The sequence below is a fragment of the Oncorhynchus kisutch genome, linkage group LG4 (genome assembly GCF_002021735.2).
Source record: "Oncorhynchus kisutch isolate 150728-3 linkage group LG4, Okis_V2, whole genome shotgun sequence".
NCBI lineage: Eukaryota > Metazoa > Chordata > Actinopteri > Salmoniformes > Salmonidae > Oncorhynchus > Oncorhynchus kisutch.
In genome coordinates, this window is record NC_034177.2 from 4,326,145 (window position 1) to 4,338,328 (window position 12,184).

The 12,184-nt window shown below is 46.5% G+C and overlaps 1 protein-coding gene across 1 annotated transcript in view; it reads right to left on the bottom strand.

The window, feature by feature from the left end:
* crocc2 (ciliary rootlet coiled-coil, rootletin family member 2) overlaps window positions 1-12,184 on the bottom strand; it is a 182,574-nt gene that overhangs the window by 29,768 nt on the left and 140,622 nt on the right. The window contains exons 29-36 of the mRNA XM_031822324.1: window positions 12,032-12,165; window positions 11,563-11,683; window positions 10,572-10,735; window positions 9,843-10,036; window positions 8,500-8,605; window positions 6,910-7,050; window positions 1,919-2,068; window positions 1,336-1,539 (exon numbers count right to left, since the gene is read on the bottom strand). Coding sequence (XP_031678184.1) covers window positions 1,336-1,539; window positions 1,919-2,068; window positions 6,910-7,050; window positions 8,500-8,605; window positions 9,843-10,036; window positions 10,572-10,735; window positions 11,563-11,683; window positions 12,032-12,165 — 1,214 coding nt within the window. The remainder of the gene's footprint in view (window positions 1-1,335; window positions 1,540-1,918; window positions 2,069-6,909; window positions 7,051-8,499; window positions 8,606-9,842; window positions 10,037-10,571; window positions 10,736-11,562; window positions 11,684-12,031; window positions 12,166-12,184) is intronic.

Consider the following 12,184-nt stretch of genomic DNA (forward strand, 5'->3'; position numbering starts at 1 on the left):
ACGTAACTGCTGATTTTAGTAATGTTACTGATGATTTTAGTAACGTAACTGATTTTAGTAACGTAACTGCTGATTTTAGTAACGTAACTGCTGATTTTAGTAACATAACTGATTTTAGTAACGTAACTGTTGATTTTAGTAACGTAACTGTTGATTTTAGTAACGTAACTTATTTTAGTAACGTAACTGCTGATTTTAGTAACGTAACTGCTGATTTTAGGAACGTAACTGCTGAATTTAGTAATGTAACTGTTGATTTTAGTAACGTAACTTATTTTAGTAACGTAACTGTTACTGGAGGATAAAAAGACAGACGACACGGCTGTCAAAAAGAAGGAAGACACACCTGGGCCAAGTGTAATGGACACATATGTGACAAATGTAATGGATCGACAAGGATTAAAGAGAAGAGGGACACAAATCGGATGAAAGCGGGATGCGAAAGCCAACAAGGATGCGACAGAGGAGAAACGGAGGATATTTCAGACCGGAGCCGGAGGGGGGGCCTCCGTCCAAGGGAATTGATCCCCTCTCCCAGAAGATATGTGAGATGATGACGAAATTTAGATTAGAGGAAAGATTTAATTTAACTAGGATTCATTTAAATTTGGTGCAACAAGATTAATAGATAAACCCAGTTTAAGAGAGAGAGGTAAAGAGAGAGAGCGATGTAGAGGGAGAGAGAGGGAGAGAGAGGTAGAGAGGGAGAGAGAGGTAGAGAGAGGTAGAGAGAGCGAAGTAGAGGGAGAGAGAGGTAGAGAGGGAGAGAGAGGGAGAGAGAGGGAGAGAGAGGTAGAGAGATGTAGAGAGAGGAAGAGAGGGAGAGAGAGAGCGAGGTAGAGGTAGAGAGAGAGGTGGAGAGGGAGAGGGAGAGGGAGAGGGAGAGGGAGAGGGAGAGGGAGAGAGCGAGGTAGAGGTAGAGGTAGAGGTAGAGGTAGAGAGAGCTGGAGAGGGAGAGAGAGGTAGAGAGAGGGAGAGAGAGTGAGGTAGAGGTAGAGAGAGGTGGAGAGGGAGAGAGAGGTAGAGAGAGAGAGGTAGAGAGAAGGAGAGAGAGAGGTAGAGAGAGGGAGAGGAGGTGCTGGTGTTGGTGGTGCGGGAGATAATAACCAGAAATAATTCCCAGAAAGCATCTAGCGGACGCTGCAAGGCTGTGTTTGGCCACGGGTGACAGGCCAGCAACATGCCACTGTGGTAATTTACCTCTGCTTAGCTTATGGTGATGATTCTGACCAGCATGCCTAGCCGCAGGTCGGCAATTAAGGCAAGCCGATAGCTTCAGTATGGTGAACGCATCATCCTGAATGTGGCAGAACGTTCAGCCACAAGAAGACTCACCTTCTCCAGAGTCTTTCTGAGTGAAGCCTTGTCTTTCCCCAGACGGGCCAGCAAGTTCTCCAGCTCTGCCCGCTCTCCCTCCATCTTCTTCAGGGTGCTTTGGAGGCCGGACAACCTCTCCTGGAGCTCCTCCCTGTCCTTCTGCTGTAGCGTAGAGCACTCCTGGGCAGCGAGCTCTGCAGACTCCTGCCTTTGCTTCACGGTCTGTATGAGGAACAGTCAAAACTTCAACATTTTAGAGTGTCCCTCTATGTCATTATCAACATGTGTCCCTCTATGTCATTATCAACATGTGTCCCCCCCCCGTCCTTCAGAGTCCTCTGGCCACTATCCCCCCCCCCCCACTTCCTTCAGAGTCCTCTGGCCACTAGCCCCCCCCCCACTTCCTTCAGAGACCTCTGGCCACTAGCCCCCCCCCCCCCCCCCCCACTTCCTTCAGAGTCCTCTAGCCACTAGCCCCCCCCCCCACTTCCTTCAGAGTCCTCTGGCCACTAGCCCCCCCCCCACTTCCTTCAGCTTCCTCTGGCCACTAGCCTCCCCACCCTCATGTCCTTCAGGTACACTGGCTACTAACCCCCCTTACCTTCTTCAGAGTCCGGGTCTGTTTCTCCAGCTCCGAGGCCCGTAGGTCAGTGTCCTCCTGTGTCCTCTGGAGGCTCTGGATCCTCTCAGTCAGGGAATGGTTCTGTCTCTTACTGTTAGACAGGGCTTCACGCAGCTTATCAATACGCTCCTATAGGAACACACACACACACCCATCCACACACACACACACCCACACACACCCATCCACACACACCCATCCACACACACCCATCCACACACACACACACACACACACACACACACACACACACACTATTAGACAGGGCCTCATGCAGTATATCCCGCCAGTTAAACTACATTCCAGAGACGTTCCAAAAGTCCAGGATTCCTAGTGCCGCTAAGTCCTTCCTAGTGCCGCTACCTCCTTCCTAGTGCCGCTAACTCCTTCCTAGTGCCGCTAACTCCTTCCTAGTGCCGCTAACTCCTTCCTAGTGTTGCTAACTCCTTCCTAGTGCCGCTAACTCCTTCCTAGTGCCGCTAACTCCTTCCTAGTGCCGCTAACTCCTTCCTAGTGCCGCTAACTCCTTCCTAGTGCCGCTAACTCCTTCCTAGTGCCGCTAACTCCTTCCTAGTGTTGCTAACTCCTTCCTAGTGCCGCTAACTCCTTCCTAGTGTTGCTAACTCCTTCCTAGTGCCGCTAACTCCATCCTAGTGCCGCTAACTCCTTCCTAGTGCCGCTAACTCCTTCCTAGTGCCACTAACTCCTTCCTAGTGCCACTAACTCCTTCCTAGTGCCGCTAACTCCTTCCTAGTGCCGCTAACTCCTTCCTAGTGTTGCTAACTCCTTCCTAGTGCCGTTAACTCCTTCCTAGTGCCGCTAACTCCATCCTAGTGCCGCTAACTCCTTCCTAGTGCCGCTAACTCCTTCCTAGTGCCGCTAACTCCTTCCTAGTGCCGCTAACTCCTTCCTAGTGCCGCTAACTCCTTCCTAGTGCCGCTAACTCCTTCCTAGTGCCGCTAACTCCTTCCTAGTGCCGCTAACTCCATCCTAGTGCCGCTAACTCCTTCCTAGTGCCGCTAACTCCTTCCTAGTGCCGCTACCTCCTTCCTAGTGCTGCTAACTCCTTCCTAGTGCTGCTAACTCCTTCCTAGTGCTGCTAACTCCTTCCTAGTGCTGCTAACTCCTTCCTAGTGCTGCTAACTCCTTCCTAGTGCCGCTAACTCCTTCCTAGTGCCGCTAACTCCTTCCTAGTGCCGCTAACTCCTTGCAATTCCCAGAAATCCTGAGAACCAGGGAATTTGTGGAGAGTTTCAGTACTTAGTTAAATAAAGGTAAATAAATAATAATACATTTGTGCAACCCGATTAATTTATTTAACCAGGCAAGTCAGTTAAGAACAAATTCTTATTTTCAATGACGGCCTAGGAACAGTGGGTTAACTGCCTTGTTCCGGACATCAATAGTGAAGACATCAAAACTATGAAATAACACATATGGGAATCATGGAGTAACCTCAAAACAGTGTTAAACAAATCAAAATATAGTTTAGATTTTAGATTTTTTTTTAAAGTAGCCACCCTTTGCCTTGATGACAGCTTATAGTTGTGCCTAAGAACAGCCCTTAGCCGTGGTATATTTGGCCCGGACATTATTGCTTAAATATATACAGTATATACTCATATCCTTTGCCTATAACACCTATATTTAATGTATGTAGTTCTGTCCTTGGGTTGTTCTTGTCTAATAATGTCCTGCATTATGTTTCCTGTTTTGTGTGGAGCCCCAGGAAGAGTAGCTGCTGATTTTGCAATATCTACTGTGGATCCTAATAAAATACCAAATATCAAATACTATAATATTTAAAAAATTTATATAAAAAACTAAGTTTTAAGAAAGAATAGGCATTGGTCTGAAGCTGAAAAAGAAAATATATTCACATGAGCACCTAGTTAAGCTGCAGCCCAGGACAGAGCGGCACGTAATCAGAGGGCTGATATGTCATACTGTGTTGTGAAAAGGTAATGTATTGGCATCATTTTTTATTTTACCTTTATTTAAACAGGCAAGTCAGTTAAGAACAAATTCTTATTTTCAATGACGGCCTAGGAACAGTGAGTTAACTGCCTGTTCAGGGGCAGAACGACAGATTTGTACCTTGTCAGCTCGGGGATTTGAACTTGCAACCTTTTGGTTTCTAGTCCAACACTCTAACCACTAGGCTACCCTGTCTTACTGTGTTGTGAAAAGGTCAAGTAAAAATTGACTATGTGATTACACAATGTAACTAGCTAGATGACTACAGGGAAGATTACACAATGTAACTAGCTAGATGACTACAGGGGAGACTACACAATGTAACTAGCTAGATGACTACAGGGGAGACTACACAATGTAACTAGCTAGATGACTACAGGGAAGATTACACAATGTAACTAACTAGATGACTACGGGGGAGACTACACAATGTAACTAGCTAGATGACTACAGGGGAGACTACACAATGTAACTGGCTAGATGACTACAGGGAAGATTACACAATGTAACTGGCTAGATGACTACAGGGAAGATTACACAATGTAACTGGCTAGATGACTACAGGGAGCGCAAAATATGGATGAGCTGTTCTCAATGGAAGGGTTCTGGAATATTCTCTCTTGTCAAGACGAGGTGTGACCGTGAGTACACCGTAGTCATCCACTTCGGTGGAAAGGACTTGGAACACACGAAGGGGACAGCCCTTTGTGCATCAGAAGAGGGCTGATATGGAAGCAGTCATCCGAATGTTTCCCGGGGCAACGGTGATCTGCTCTGACATCACACAGTGGGAGGAGTTGGATTCTTTCAGTGGGAGGAGGACATCAACAAGCCCTTAAGAGATGGCCCAGTGGAAGGAGAAAACCAACAAGCCCATAGAGATGGTTCAGTGGGAGGAGGACATCAACAAGCACTTACGAGATGGCCCAGTGGGAGGAGGACATCAACAAGCACTTAAGAGATGGCCCAGTGGGAGGAGGACATCAACAAGCACTTAAGAAATGGCCCAGTGGGAGGAAGACATCAACAAGCACTTACGAGATGGCCCAGAGGGAGGAGGACATCAACAAGCACTTACGAGATGGCCCAGTGGGAGGAGGACATCAACAAGCACTTAAGAGATGGCCCAGTGGGAGGAGGAAACCAACATGCACTTAAGAGATGGCCCAGTGGGAGGAGGACATCAACAAGCACTTAAGAGATGGCCCAGTGCTAGGAGCCCAGCACTCTGTCAACCAGCTGTTGTTTCCATTTCAGGCTCATGCTACAATCCGCCAGTCTGCCATAAATCACTGTGTCAAAGCTTGAGGATGAGTTGTTTGAATCAGCTGTGTAGCGTTTCCTTTTCTTTTCACCGCATGCTGCTGCAGACGGCAACCTGGTCTCATAGCAACCTGGTCTCATAGCAACCTGGTCTCATAGCAACCTGGTCTCATAGCAACCTGGTCTCACAGCAACCTGGTCTCATAGCAACCTGGTCTCACAGCAACCTGGTCACATAGCAACCTGGTCTCATAGCAACCTGGTCTCATAGCAACCTGGTCTCACAGCAACCTGGTCTCATAGCAACCTGGTCTCACAGCAACCTGGTCTCATAGCAACCTGGTCTCATAGCATTTTGTACTATTCTGTACATAGATCAAAAACACTCATTTTAGTATGATATGTTATGTTTCGTATGGCATGAATTAAACGCTAAAGTTAGCTACGTAACATTAACTAGTTAGTTACCTAGCTAATCGAAAATATCTGTTTGCATTTAACAATTAACCTCAGCTTGAATAACAACATATAGCTAGCTATATACAGACACTTGGGTTTTGTTCCATACACTTCTTATGACTGGCAGCATGGTGCAACCAACCTATTTCTGAGTTTTGGCAAAAAAAGCATTGTCAAAAATGCTACAAAATGGTAGCTCATCATTGGTTCTTAACGGACAGAAATTAGAATGTGAGAATGATAAATTATAAATGTAATAAAAACTACAAACTTAAGTCAATACTGTATATACTGTATATATTTTTTAAGTCCAATGGTCACTTTATGGACGCTATAGTCTCTTTTTAATCCGACGTCTAGGATTTGAGCTAAATTGGCACCGAGAAATATATTGCTAACAACCCTGCTAAATTTTTTTTTTAAAGAGGCAGAGACTTTTCAGTTTGAGGCTTTTTATTGGCTGACAGAAACCTGAGCAAAAAAAAACAAAAAAAAGACAGAGAGTTGCAGTGTTTTTGTTTGCACAGCATACTTGAAGCAGCAGCCCTCAACCTCGGTCTTTAAGGCTCTCCTGAGGAACTCAGGGAAAATTAATGAGCTCATCGCACCATTTAGGGGTACAGAGTCCCAAATAGCACCATTATGCCCTAAACCCTACACTACTTTTTCACCAGAGCCCAATGGGGCTATATAGGACATAGGGTATTAATTGGGACGAAAACCCCTGATCCTTAAGGTCCTTAAGGGCAGCAAAGGTACATACAATAAAAACTGAAAAAGGTTCTGAACTGTAAATCAAACAGCAGTAATGGAGGTTTTAAGATGATTTCATTTTATTTTCATGAAGTTTCAAATAGAAACGCCTCACGTTAGGTTGGAAAACATATACGTAATGTGTACACACTGTGAGGGGTTTTTAAAACCCTTTCCAGGAATATTCATTTGGAGTTAAAATCACTCTTTTAAAAGAGGATGCATCTCCACCATGCACAGACTATACCTGCAGGTGGGTGGGGTTTGGTGACAGACATTGCATCCCAAATGGCACTGAATATTTAGTGCACTACTATATATGGTCAATGCACTATATAGGACCTCAAAGTCAGTTCCACTGTGGGTTTTTCCCCCATAGTTTCCCTGTAATCAGGGACTGACTTAGACCTGCAATTAATTACCAGGTAGAACAGAAAACCAGCAGGCTCCTGAACTCGCACGGTAAGAGTTGAACAATGATATAGTAAGGTGCCATGTGGGACTCAAACTGTCCCTACCTGCATGAGCCTTCGGTTCTGGTCTGAGACGGTGAGAGCCATCTGCAGCTGGGTGGTCTGCTCCTGCATGGCTCCTACAGTGGCACTACTGTCACTGAGAGAGGTGGACAACCCCTGGAGCTGCTCTCTCAGCTGGCCCTCCTGGATAGATGAGTGGGTGGAGGGAGGGATGAAGGGAGGGCGGGGTGGGTGGGAGGAATGAGGGAGGGAATGAGAGAGGGAGGGAGGAGTGGAGGGAGGGAGGGAGGGATTGGTGGGTGGATTAATTTATTAACAAACAAGGATAACACAAAATTGCTTATTTCCACAGTGGTGCTTTTCCTGCAGTCAAACGACCAAAGCGCCCTCTAGTGGTCTCATGGATGGAACGTTATTACAATTTTTAATACATCAATAAATCCGGTGTTTCTATGTCAAAATATTTTGTTATATTTCAGTCTTCTGTGATACTGTCTTCTGCACTATATCTGATATGGTACATGTGTCTTCTTTTAAGCCCATAACCATGTGTGTGAGGTGGATACTTTGGTTTCAAAATAGATTTGTTTAAGGACTACCAAGAAACGCTCTGTGTGATCCTGATTTAACTGCAGTAAAATGTTATAATGCTCCTTAAAGGGGACATTAACAAAAGCAGAACATATGCCCAGTCCAGTACAGCCCAGTCCAGTACAGTACATACCTGGAGCTCAGCCCAGTCAATTACAGTACATACCTGGAGCTCAGCCCAGTCCAGTACAGTACATACCTGGAGCTCAGCCCAGTCCAGTACAGTACATACCTTGTGCTCAGCCCGGCCAGTTCAGTACATACCTGGAGCTCAGCCCAGTCCAGTCCAGTACATACCTGGAGCTCAGCCCAGTCCAGTACAGTACATACCTGGAGCTCAGCCCAGTCCAGTACATACCTGGAGCTCAGCCCAGTCCAGTCCAGTACATACCTGGAGCTCAGCCCAGTCCAGTACAGTACATACCTGGAGCTCAGCCCAGGCCAGTACAGTACATACCTGGAGTTCAGCCCAGTCCAGTACAGTACATACCTGGAGCTCAGCCCAGTCCAGTACAGTACATACCTGGAGCTCAGCCTAGTCCAGTACAGTACATACCTGGAGCTCAGCCCAGTCCAGTACAGTACATACCTGGAGCTCAGCCCAGTCCAGTCCAGTACATACCTGGAGCCCAGTCCAGTCCAGTACATACCTGGAGCTCAGCCCAGTCCAGTTCAGTACATACCTGGAGCTCAGCCCAGTCCAGTTCAGTACATACCTGGAGCTCAGCCCAGTACAGTACATACCTGGAGCTCAGCCCAGTCCAGTTCAGTACATACCTGGAGCTTAGCCCAATCCAGTCCAGTACATACCTGGAGCTCAGCCCAGTCCAGTCCAGTACAGTACATACCTGGAGCTCAGCCCAGTCCAGTACATACCTGGAGCTCAGCCCAGTCCAGTACAGTACATACCTGGAGCTCAGCCCAGTCCAGTACAGTACATACCTGGAGCTCAGCCCAGTCCAGTACAGTACATACCTAGAGCTCAGCCCAGTCCAGTACAGTACATACCTGGAGCTCAGCCCAGTCCAGTACAGTACATACCTGGAGCTCAGCCCAGGCCAGGGCCGTAGCCAGCCGCTCCTCGTTCACCCTCAGCCCAGCCGCCCGGTCCTCAGTCACCCCCAGCTCTCTCCTCAGCTCTGCTAGCCTTTTCATTGGATTTATTTGACAATAAAATAAAAAAAACACAATTCAACAACCCATTTGGATACAATGCATTTAAAATGATTGAACAATAACAAATGTTAGATTTCTACAAATGTAGATTTCCCCGTAAATAGACAGACCCAAAAATAATATATTTTTCATTTGATGGCCATTTAAACAATTAGTAATAATAGTGGATCGTTTTAGAAAGTTCTGGAACTTTCTGGTAGAAATAGAAATACATTGCTGAGGTGTACTCACTTTTGAGGACATAAGCTCTAGTACATCGTACAAATATTATGAAAATATGAAATATCATATATGATGTAGTTCCTATTTAACAAAAGTATGGGGAGAAAAGGGCTTCGAAATAACTAAAAATGCTTTATAAATATAGTAACAATCAAAACAACTTATTATAATAATTTACCTTTCTTATACCAGGTAAAATAAATATGAACAAACTTAGTGATAGTCTGATATTGACACCATTTCATATAACTGATGACAGAGACCTTTCTGCTTAAATGTCCTCTGAGAGACGCAGAAACAATTCAAATGTGTCCAGGACTCGTCCGTCTTCGACCAAGACAAAGTGGTCTTGTTTCAAATCTACATTTTTTATTAAATGTACTTTCTGTTTTTCACGTTGAGAGCTCTAAATCCACCCGAGAACATCACAGTGATTGTTCTCGGGTGAATCACAAGATTTCATTGATTTAATTTCACCTTTATTTAACCAGGTAGGCAAGTTGAGAACAAGTTCTCATTTACAATTGCAACCTGGCCAAGATAAAGCAAAGCAGATGAAACTACTATTGTTGCATTTGCTAGACTCTCTTCGTTTCACAGGCACAGGAAATCCTTCCATTGTCTGGATAGGCCAGAAAATGTGACATGTCGCTTCCTATGCAAATTAACGATTTCCTGTGTCTGTGAATCTCACAGCTGTGCTTTGCAATAGTGTATATGAATGCGGACAACCAGCGCTTTTAGGGAGCGTAAAGCAATTGATGTTGCGCCGTTCACAGAGCGTGTTGTACACAGAAATATCAATCGGAAACTGATTCAGAACCGCTCAAAGTCCCCTGTTGTTTTAACTGACTTATTATTACGGACTTATTAAAGGATTTCCATTGTGGTCCTCTTGTTTTGGCTGGATAAGGCTTCCCTGATAGCGATAACTATCACGTACCAATAATATAAACACCAGATTATAAATACAGGAAACCAATTACCTCTCCCCCAGGGCTGCCACCTCTCCTTCCAGTTCGGCTGCTCTCCGCTGTGCCCGTTCCAGCTCTCCCTCTAGGGTCCTCTGGGTGAGCTCCAGACGTGATGCCCGGCTTTCCACTGTCTCCAGGGCCTCCTTCAGCCTCCGACGCTCCCCCTCACAGCGAGCCTCCCCGGCCCGGGAACGATCCAGCTTCTCCTGGAACTCAGTCAGTTAGTTAGTCAGTCAGCAAGCCAACCAGCCAGCCAATCAGTCAGTCAGCCAGCCAGCCAATCAGTCAGTCAACACTCAGTCAGTCAGTCAGCCAGCCAACCAGCCAGTCAGTCAGCCAGCCAGCCAATCAGTCAGTCAGTCAGTCAACACTCAGTCAACACTCAGTCCGTCAGTCAACACTCAGTCAGTCAGTCAACACTCAGTCAGTCAGTCAACACTCAGTCAGTCAGTCAACACTCAGTCAGTCAGTCAACACTCAGTCAGTCCGTCAACACTCAGTCATTCCGTCAACACTCAGTCAGTCCGTCAACACTCAGTCAGTCCGTCAACACTCAGTCAGTTTAGTCAGTCAATAGTCAGTCAGTCCATCAGTCAGCCATTCAATCAAATCACAAATTCAGCCAATCAATCAATCAATGAACTGTAAGATTTGTCACGTGTCCCCAGATCTCCATCCCTGCTCAGTCAACATGAAACAGCGTAAGGTTGGATGACTTCAAGCCAGGGTAGTTAACGGTACCTGCAGTGTCCTACTATTAGCTTCAGAGGTCTGCAGACTGGTCTTGAGTTTAACTACTTCCTCTGCCAGGCTCTTCCTGTCCCTGTCCCCTCGCCGTGTCACTTCCTCCTGCAGGGAGAGGGAGGTCTGAGCCCCGTACAGCTGCTCCGACACCTCTCTCTTCCCTGGAAAACAGAGACAGAGAGATCTGAGGCCCATACAGGCTCTCCCTTCCCTGGACAACACAGAGACAGAGGGATCTGAGGCCCATACAGGCTCTCCCTTCCCTGGAAAACAGACATAGAGATCCGAGGCCCATACAGGCTCTCTCTTCCCTGGACAACAGACAGACATAGAGATCCGAGGCCCATACAGGCTCTCCCTTCCCTGGACAACAGACATAGAGATCTGAGACCCATACAGGCTCTCTCTTCCCTGGACAACACACAGACATAGAGATCCGAGACCCATACAGGCTCTCTCTTCCCTGGACAACACACAGACATAGAGATCCAAGGCCCATACAGGCTCTCTCTTCCCTGGACAACACACAGACATAGAGATCCGAGACCCATACAGGCTCTCTCTTCCCTGGACAAGAGACAGACATAGAGATCCGAGGCCCATACAGGCTCTCCCTTCCCTGGACAACAGACATAGAGATCCGAGACCCATACAGGCTTTCTCTTCCCTGGACAACAGACAGAGAGAGAGATCTGAGCCCCGTACAGGCTCTCCCTTCCCTGGCCAACAGACAGAGAGATTCGAGGCCCATACAGGCTCTCCCTTCCCTGGACAACAGACAGAGACGACCCACTACACAATACAATTAAAGTCTCCTTTTTTACAATATCTGAGCATCTATTTAGATACTCCCATGCCATTGGTTTGCTCATTGGATTTCAGTTTGAATTGACTGCTATGTGTGGATGGAAATATCCTTCAACTTGAACTGAAACACAGTACTATTCAGTCCTCAAAATGTGTACCGTATCATGCCTTGCTCTCTCACCCTCCTCCAGGCCCTTCAGGGCTTTGGTCAACTGTTGCAGCCTAGTGCCTGACTTGTCCTGGCTGGTCTGTAGCTCGGCCACTTGCCGGGTTAGACTGGTCACTTGGGCCTTAGCTTCATCCTGCAGGCGAGAGGAACCGACCGTCAGTCACTCATAACGACATGATCACGACGTAGATTCAAAAGCAGCCGTCAACACTCAGTCATTCTATGAAAGCATTTACAGAAAATTATTTATGCGATAATATTGCGATGATTTGACTGTTTTATGCGGAAACAATTGGTCAAATTTGCATAATATGCAGGGATTGTTGATTTAGCTGTAAATAAATAAAAAATGTAATTGTGATCGCGGAATCGTGGAGGGACTGGACAATAAACTACCAGTACTGAGTATCTACCAGTCTTCTGTGTTTAGCTCCTGCTTTAAAAGGACTGAGTGATGCCGCAGCCACACATGTGACAGTACCCTGTGTCTCTTGGTGTCTTTGAGTTCCTGGTGGAAGTCCCTGAGGGCTCTCTGCACCGCGTCCACATCCAGCTCCCCCTCATCACTACAGGATGGGAAGGACACAGGACCTCCCGGGGATGTGCTGGTTTCACCTATTACATTTAGAGATGC